Source organism: Theropithecus gelada, chromosome 1 (assembly GCF_003255815.1).
Source record: "Theropithecus gelada isolate Dixy chromosome 1, Tgel_1.0, whole genome shotgun sequence".
Taxonomy (NCBI): domain Eukaryota; kingdom Metazoa; phylum Chordata; class Mammalia; order Primates; family Cercopithecidae; genus Theropithecus; species Theropithecus gelada.
Genome location: NC_037668.1, coordinates 202,254,983 through 202,264,340, shown reverse-complemented (window position 1 = coordinate 202,264,340; position 9,358 = coordinate 202,254,983). Strand labels below are relative to the sequence as shown.

At 39.1% G+C, this 9,358-nt stretch overlaps 1 protein-coding gene across 1 annotated transcript; it reads left to right on the top strand.

Annotated features, from left to right (window-relative positions):
- Positions 1-854: 854 nt before the first annotated feature.
- Positions 855-9,098, top strand: RGS4 (regulator of G protein signaling 4). Its single transcript, XM_025369496.1, has 7 exons — positions 855-1,270; positions 1,529-1,805; positions 4,661-4,765; positions 5,070-5,131; positions 5,725-5,891; positions 6,575-7,287; positions 7,350-9,098. The coding sequence occupies exons 1-6, from the start codon at positions 1,213-1,215 to the stop codon at positions 6,812-6,814; spliced, it is 909 nt and encodes a 302-aa protein (XP_025225281.1). The 5' UTR covers positions 855-1,212; the 3' UTR covers positions 6,815-7,287; positions 7,350-9,098.
- The last annotated feature ends 260 nt before the right edge of the window (positions 9,099-9,358 follow it).

Here is a 9,358-nt window from a genome sequence, read left to right as displayed (position 1 = left end):
CTGGTCCATCTTCCTTGGTCTAAGGGCCTCCCTAATTTCACATTGCACTGCAGTTCCTTCCACACCACCATCAAGAATGGCTGTCAGCATTCACTTGTTCTGTGTTATAATTCAAGGAAGAGTTGCCCAGTATCTACTCTAATAAATGTCTTTCTATCTTTATGGGCGGCTAGAGGCTTTTTCCTATAATTTAAATGCATCTTCTGTAGATTATGGTCCCTCCACCACCTTACATTTGTCTGCTGTCTCCTTGCTCTGCTAGTCATGGAAGGTGTTGGTAGTGGGAGCAGTGTGGGATGTTCAAGGGCACATATTGGGTCGGGCCATGTATGGGCATTGCTTTGTGACATTCTTTCTATATTTTTGGTATTTTGCATTTCACTGGAACCTAACTATTTTTCATCTCTTCCACCTAAACCATTTGATGCCTCTGTTTCTTAAATATAAAGTACAGATCACTGTAGCCTATGATCAGGAACCTATCTGCTTTCAAAATGAAAGCTGTTTTGGTCAGATCTAGCAATTAATTCTCTTCTTCCACTTATAGCTTTCCTCTGTAACTCTGGTGTAGGTATTTGATATATGGCTATAAGATGTGAAACACCTGAATGATTCTCTCCATGCAGGCGTTTCAGTTTATGATATTGTATGTAAAAGATACTAATTGTCCAGGTGTTCAGAAACACCTATAGGGCTTAATATTCTTAACGAATCGTTTTAAGGCTGGTGATACGCAAAGCAAACTATGTATTTTTCTGCCTGCTCTGTCTCTTTCTTTCTACATCCCTCTTTCTTTATCTTTTGAAATATCAGTTTGGAGACTTAGAATTACATAAGACATAAACCCATTTGATGTAAGAATTGCTGTGTATATTTGCTCACCTACTCCCTCCTTTGGTCCTCAAGCTGCTGGTTTAGACTTTTTACAGGACACAGGCATGTAAAGGAGAAACTGTCAGTGCTAGGCTGAATTCTGTTGTTACTAAGATTTCTAGAAAAGTATTCCTCAGTCAGGTTGATTACGGATATAGCAAATCTATTTTTCCTAGGGTAGTTTCTCTATGTAGCCGGGCTTATAACTGTCTGTCATCCAGCTATTTCTCTCCACCTTCTTGTTTGCATAACAACCAAGGCAACTTCTGCAAATCACTGCGTGGAGACGATGATCCTGCCAGCTCCCTTTTGGAAATCGTGAGGATCAGATCTTGGACCATGTATCATATGATGCTTCTAATCCAAAAGAGGAAGGGCACTGGGAGTCAGCTCCTAAGTAAGCTTCAGAATTCCTGCTGGTACTTTTCCTTCCAGGAAGCAACTTTCCTTGATATTGTTTTTTACAGAAATATGAATGAATACTATATTTTGCAGCATTGTACACTTTTTTCCTTTTCTAGAAATTCTAAACCTCTGACATTGGTAGAGACATTGAGTACATTTTTTTCCATATCCCTACTTTGCTGAAGGATTTTCTCTGCTCGTTCACTTAGCATTGCTGATGCGTCAGTCTTTTCCTTCTCATCTCTTTCAGGGGCTGGAGAGGCAGAGGGAGACAGAGGAGCTGGTACTGCAGAGCTGTCGTCTGATTGGCTGGACCGTCGTAGCTGGGCTATAAAAGAGACCCCTACAGGCTTAGGAGGAAGACGCTCAGAGGATTCTGACAATATCTTTACCGGAGAAGAGGCAAAGTACGCTCAAAGCCGAAGCCACAGCTCCTCCTGCCGCATTTCTTTCCTGCTTGCGAATCCCAAGCTGTTAAATAAGATGTGCAAAGGGCTTGCGGGTCTGCCGGCTTCTTGCTTAAGGAGGTAAGATTGCTTTCAGTCATTAACCGTATTAAACTTTTGGATAGACTTTCTCAGTTATTTACATGTTGTACTTACTAACCTAGTTCTGTGCAATTAGAAACAGTGTGGTCAGGAGAGCACGACTTTCTAACTTTCCTCCAAGACTAGCTAGATACTGTGACTTAAGACATGTGCTCCCCAAATTTCAGTCCTTATGTGTTGTTTCATGTGACCTCAGTTTTGAGAACTGTTCTTTAAGCCAGGTCTAAGCAAGCTAGTTTTAATTAAGAAGTGAGATGAGGCTTGAGGCTATGTATAGTGGTCTGCAATATCTCCATCTGTGATTACTGCTGTTATTTAAGCATCCCTGGAGTACATAGAAGCCTGGGTCTGGGCTTTCTGATTGTATGCTACATCTTGTTTCAGGAAAGGTACCCCAGAATGAGGTTTGGCTCCATCATCAGAAAGGCACTATGCTTTCTGTGTAGTGCTGCAGTATCTTTCAGTCTCTATGTTCTTATAAGCAAATGTTACAATGAGATATGAGTTCCAAAGCCAGATCTTCCTTATCTCTCTGCCCCATCTCTAGTTCTTAAAGTGTCTTATATGAGTGTGGTTGAGAAGTATTGATCATTACAAATCAGTTAACAGTTTTGTAGATCTCACCTTAAAGATATTGTTTTGTTAATATACTCTCTTGATTTTTTTAAAAGACCTTACAGACATACAGCTATTCATTTGTTTTTCGTTTGTTCAAAAAAGGTATAAACAAATGCATTCAGAGAATGATCGTATATTAGTCAGTTGAAAATTAAACACAAAATGAGTGCATATTACATTACTTAATCTTGCAGTTAAAGGTAAAAAGTCAATCTAAAGTTATACTACCTGCTTTCTTATTGCGCTGCAAATAGAAATTAACCCAAATTTTATTTTGGAAATAGTCTCAGAAAACATAATTTTTTATGTACTATTAAAACATTTACTTTTCAAATATTCTGTCATTCAGGAGTATGGAAGTATCTATGGCTTCTTTAAAATGAAGCAGGAGGGTCTGGCAGAGAGTATCTATGAAATAAGTTCCTCTGACCTTCACGCTTAATTTTCTGAATGGAGTGGAGCAAATTACTTCAAGCTTCAGTTAACTTACATATGAAATGAACCATACAAAAATACAAGAGTGTCAGGAGAAAGTTATGCCCTGGTAAATATTTTGCAAAACAGATAAAAGGTAATACTAGAGCTCTGTCCTCAAAGAGTTAAGCAGCTAATCTAAGGAGGTAAACTTTATGTCAGCAGAATGAACTGCTCTTCCCTTTCCTCACCAATAAATTGCAAATCGTCTAGTCCAACATCTTTGCCACCAGTGCCTGAGGCTCCAGAGGAGCCATCGCCTGCTCAAGGTCACATAGGTTGGTGGGTGAATTAGGACCAAATCTAGATTTCCTGACTCCAATAACTTCTGAAGTCATTTTGGTTTTTATTTTTATGTTTTTTTTTTTTAAATAAGAATACTTGCTAAGCACACTTAGCCCCTGCATTGATCAATAACTCTCAGATCTCAGGTGGATCCAGCACATAGAAATATGAATTCATTTCTATTTGGACTTCATGATATACTTATATTATCACCTTGGAATCACCCTAACATTCAGGATTATATCCTGTTATCATCAAAAAGGATGTTGCATCCCCTGAACAGTCATCAGTCAGGGAAGCAGAGGAAGGAAAGTAATCTTGCAAGGAAGAGAAAATACTATTTAAGGGGCAGTCAGAGAACATAATGGAATTCAAACTTTCTGGGAAAAAACCTACATACATAAATGTATTAGGGGCTATGTTAAATGTCTTTCTATCTTTGAGGCTTTATTTTCCCCACTCCAAATAGACACATTTAGTTATTCATTTCTCTTAAAATGGTATTTCTATTTTTAAATTATTTCTTGGCCTTTTTAATAAAAGAGATGCAAGCAAGAGGATATTTAATAAAAAGTAAGAGAGTTGAGCTTAAGGCTTATTAAAAGACCCCCTTTTTCTAGTTAGTCAGGAGCCCTATTGTGCCAGGCTACCTATTAAATGGTGGCAATAAACTGGAAGCTCAGTGATGACTCTAGCCTGCTTCTCCTAATAGCTTTTAAGCCTCAAATGCCCTTTAGAGTGTGTATGTCCTTTAAAGTAGCGTTAAAAAGGAAAGCAGGAGCAGCAGATACTGTCTGGAAAGAAGCCCCAAGGGGCTGAGGTTTCAGCTTGGGCATTTGCTTTCACCGTCCCATGTTCCATTTCCCTCTGCTGGGGCTGCGCACCTCAGTGTATTCTTCCTCTATACCTCATAGCAGGAACTGCGTGGCCCCCACATACATGACTGGAACTGAATAGACTTTTACTTTCCCAAGGTGCTTCTACAGTTCCCTCTGCCAGCAGGGGAACAGATGGAAATAGCAATCACCTGCCAGAAGGTGGCGTGCAGAAAGGATGTGCATCTTTTGCCGCTACTGCTTTCCAACTCCTAAAAATTACTCAGAGATCACTCATGTTTTCAGTGATTCAGGTTCTACTGAAGATACCAAAGGTATTCTGTTGGTCAAAATGACAGGCATATAAAGGCTTCTGAGGTTTCTGAGGTAAACTGAAGGGTCAGAATTCCAGTTGTGAATGAAGGAACTAGTGTTACGACTCTGCCTCAAGGTTTTGTAGCAAGTCGTAGGGAACCAAAAGAGGAATCTTGTTTTCCTGAGAGTTCATGCCAACTCCAACTCCCATTCCCTAAACTGTCTCTGAGCCATAGACTAGTAATGGACTCTTCAAGCTCTATCATTAGGTATCTTTTAAAGAAAGCTGGTTATCACTATTTATTCATTTTTTTCTCTTCTGTGCAGTGCAAAAGATATGAAACATCGGCTAGGTTTCCTGCTGCAAAAATCTGATTCCTGTGAACATAATTCTTCCCACAACAAGAAGGACAAAGTGGTTATTTGCCAGAGGTAAGAGAAAAGGCCTTGGTGAAGATCTACTGAGTATTAACTATCTGATGATAGAGATGTTCTGTAAGAGGGAAGTTGTGCTCCTAGTTAAGCCAGATTTGGATCAAGATAGCCTCCATTTTCATGGAGATCTTAACTACATTTGAAATGTCCATACATTTAGTGAAAAACTGCCCTCATCAATAACATATTTTGTCATAATGATGGAAAATAAAATCTCTGCTTTTATTCGGGATCTTAGATTTCTTACCCCAATTTTTTTTCGTGACATTCCAATTATTCTGTTTCTCTCTATTTTTTCTAGGGTAAGCCAAGAGGAAGTCAAGAAATGGGCTGAATCACTGGAAAACCTGATTAGTCATGAATGTAAGTCTGACAGCAACCTGGGATGAGGTACTCTGGATAAGACAAGTTATATTATGCTGGTCTAATAGAAACTGCAGCAAGGCCTGGCTTCTTTCTGATGTTCAGACTCAGGAGACTCTTTAGGTCTTAAATTCAGTCTGTTTATAATTTTAATATGCCCTAGAGCCTTGTGATATACAATGAAAAGTTTAAGCAGGAACCATGTGGAAAACCATCTCTCTCATCACAAGGAAAAAGGGAAGAGAGAGAAAAAAAAATGATAAATATCGATGCCTTCTTGCAAAGTCAATCTCAGTTTCTCTTTCCCAAATCGACCTTGGTAATTGATAGCTGCATAGGTATTTCAGAAACAAAATACTTTCTTGAAAGAGGCTTCCAACTTGGGTAAGAATCATTAGGTAGAACTGGGATCCACTAGATATCAAACACAGATTAGGTTTACCTGACTCCTAAGTGACTTGGAAAAAGTGGGGGAAAAAGGAATTGCTTGAACCTACGCTTTATCCCCCAAGTACCTCAGCTTTATGTGAAATATCATATCCAAGAGGCTAGCCAGTGTGATGACAACTGTGGTCCTTTCTTCTGTATCATAGGTGGGCTGGCAGCTTTCAAAGCTTTCTTGAAGTCTGAATATAGTGAGGAGAATATTGACTTCTGGATCAGCTGTGAAGAGTATAAGAAAATCAAATCACCATCTAAACTAAGTCCCAAGGCCAAAAAGATCTATAATGAATTCATCTCAGTCCAGGCAACCAAAGAGGTAGGTTTTTTATGGATACATAAAAATTGTACATATTTGTGGAGTATGTGTGATATTTTGATACATGCATACAATGTGTAATGATCAAATCAGGGCAATTGGTATATACATATCTCAAACATTTATTATTTCTATGTGTTGAGAACATTCCATATCTCCTCTTCTAGCTATTTTAAAATATACAATAAACTATTGATAACTATAATCACCCTAATGTGCTATCAAACACTAGAACCTATTTCTTCTACACAACTTTCTATCTATTCCTCCTACCCATTAGCCAACCTGACCAAAAAGGTAAGCTTTTATGGCAGAGAAATCTCTGGATCTTAGTGAAGGTTCCTAGAATATTGGAGTTGACTATCATAACCTTGACAACTCCAAATAAATCAGTTTTTTAAAAAATCTCTTCTATCCAGGTGACTTACCATAACCTCCCTTCATGAAATTTTCTGATTAATCTCCCCAATTTGTTAGACAGAACGGATCTTGCCCTGCCCACTCTAGAGCAGAATGAACCTTTTATACTCTCGCACATGTGCCGAGGAGGAGCCTAATGTCACTTTTTTTTTGCTTCTGAAATACAGAGGGTGCACAGTCACTTACAGGTCACTACAAAGCATAGAGCCTTGCATCCTCAACAGGGATATAGGTCTAATGAAGCCTTGGCCTTTGCCCCTCAGGTGAACCTGGATTCTTGCACCAGGGAAGAGACAAGCCGGAACATGCTAGAGCCTACAATAACCTGCTTTGATGAGGCTCAGAAGAAGATTTTCAACCTGATGGAGAAGGATTCCTACCGCCGCTTCCTCAAGTCTCGATTCTATCTTGATTTGGTCAACCCTTCCAGCTGTGGGGCAGAGAAGCAGAAAGGAGCCAAGAGTTCTGCAGACTGTGCTTCCCTGGTCCCTCAGTGTGCCTAATTCTCACCTGAAGGCAGAGGGATCAAATGCCAAGACTCTATGCTCTGGAAAACCTGAGGCCAAATATTGATCTGTATTAAGCTCCAGTGCTTTATCCACATTGTAGCCTAATATTCATGCTGCCTGCCATGTGTGAGTCACTTCCACGCATAAACTAGATATAGCTGTTGGTGTTTGAGTGTTCATCAGGGTGGGACCCCATTCCAGTCCAATTTTCCTAAGTTTCTTTGAGGGTTCCATGGGAACAAATCTCTAAATAAAGGCCTGGTAGGTCTGGATTTTCAAAGATTGTTGGCAGTTTCCTCCTCCCAACAGTTTTACCTTGGGATGGTTGGTTAGTGCATGTCACGTGACATCCACATGCACATGTATTCTGTTGGTCAGCACGTTCTCCAGACCCTAGATATTTAGATGAGGTTGATCTATGGTATGCGCTTGTGTGTATGTCTATGTCTATATATAATATATATATTATATATATTACTCAAGTTGGAATATAATATATATTATGTATATATTATATATAGACATAGACATACACACATATACATTATTTCTGTACATAGATGTCTGTGTATACATATGTATGTGTGAGTGTATGTATACACACACACACACTTTTGCAAGAGTGATGGGAAAGACCCTAGGTGCTCATAACTAGAGTATGTGTATGTACTTACATGCATGTTTTCATCTCTGTTCTTTCATACTACATTTGAACAGGGCAAAATGAATTAACTGCCATGTAGGCTAAGAAAGAAATGCTATCCTGTGGAAAACTGGTTTTGTAAAATTCCATGGATCTTGCTGGAGAAGCATCCAAGGAACTTCATGCTTGGTTTGACCACTGACAGCCTCCACCTTGAGCACTATTCTAAGGAGCAAATAGCTTAGCTCCTTTGAGCTGGTTTTCACTGATGGCACATTTGAGCTCCTAAGCTGCCAGCCTTCCCTTCTTTTCCTGGGTGCTCAGGGCATGCTTATTAGCAGCTGGGTTGGTATGGAGTTGGCAGACAGGATGTTCAACTGAATGAAGAAATGCAGTTAAGGCCTTGCCAGCAACACCTGCCATAAGTTACTGGCTGAGCGAGGGCACAGAAGTTAAAAGTTACTGTTTTTATCCTCTATCCTCTTTTCCTCTCCTGATCAAGGTGCTCTTCTCATTTTTTCCTGAGAACCTTAACCATCAGATGAGGCTCCTTAGTTTATTGTGGTTGGTTGTTTTTCTTTATAATGGCTCTGGGCTATATGCCTATATTTATAAACCAGCAGCAGGGGAAAGATCACAGTTTATAAGAGGGAAACAAGTTCTCACAATTTGAAAAGCCCACATAAGTGTTCTCTTTTAAGGTAGAATCTTGTTAATTTCATTCCAAACATCAGGTCTAACAGAGACTGGAGGCATTTCTTTTTAGGCTCTGAAACTAAATGAGAGGAAAAGGAAAGAAAAAAATGATTGTCTAACCAATTGTTAGAATTACTGTTTGAAACTTTTCAAGGCACATTGAAATACTTGAAAACTTCTCATTTGTGTTATTTATGATGTTATTTTGTACGTGTTATTATTATTATATTGTTTTATAAATGGAGGTGCAGGATATCACCTGAATTATTAATGAATGCCCAGGAAGTAATTTTCTTCTCATTCTTCTAAAACGACTGCTTTTGAAAGTGCACACACATGCATCCACATATACTGCATTCGTTGCTCCAGTATAAATTACATGCATGAGCACCTTTCTGACTTTTAAGCCAATATAATGGGCTGCAAAATGAAGACACCAGAGTGTGTGCATACAAATCTCACTGTATTAAAGATGTAAGTTTTCTAATTGTACCCTTCTTGTCTCTTCGGCAATCTTGCCCTTAATATCCCTGGAGTTCCTCATCAGTGTCATTTTCTGTTATATGCAGTTCCACAGTTTTGTCTCTAGTTGACTTCAAATGTTTAACTTTATTGGTCTTGCCCTAAATAATTGTCATGACTTTCAGATTGTATCTGAACTCACAGACTGCTGTCTTACTAATAGGTCTGGAAGGTCATTCTGAATGAGAAGTAAATTATTTTATGTAATACATTTTTGAGTGTGTTTTTCAGTTGTATTTCCCTGTTATTTCATCACCATTTCCGATGGTGAGCTTGCCTGCTCATGCTCCCTGGACAGAATACTCCTTCCTTTTGCATGCCTGTTTCTATCATGTGCTTGACAGGCCTCAAAGCTGATGCTTCCAGTGAAACACATGCATCTTAATAATAAGGGTAAATAAACGCTCCATACAAAACGATTTGCTTGGAAACACATTAATGATCCACAGAGACACGCTATGAGAAACATCAGGGTATAGGGTGACTTTAGAAAAATACTCATACTGAGTCTTTAATCTCTCCTATGCCAGTGAACTCTGGGAAAGAAAGGACAAACTGAATATTGTTTATTCTTTAGTTCATGCCACTGCTCTGCTTGACTCAACTCATGGAACCAAGGCAATCTTAGCTTCAGAGACTGCTAAACAGACTAAGTGATTTGCTTGCAGATTCTCTAT

Coding starts and splice junctions, on each gene's coding strand:
- RGS4 (XM_025369496.1), top strand. CDS start 1,213: ATGTATCATATGATGCTTCTAATCCAAAAGAGGAAGGGCACTGGGAGT. Junction 4,766..5,069: donor AAAGTGGTTATTTGCCAGAG/GTAAGAGAAAAG, acceptor TATTTTTTCTAG/GGTAAGCCAAGAGGAAGTCA. Junction 5,132..5,724: donor AAACCTGATTAGTCATGAAT/GTAAGTCTGACA, acceptor TCTGTATCATAG/GTGGGCTGGCAGCTTTCAAA.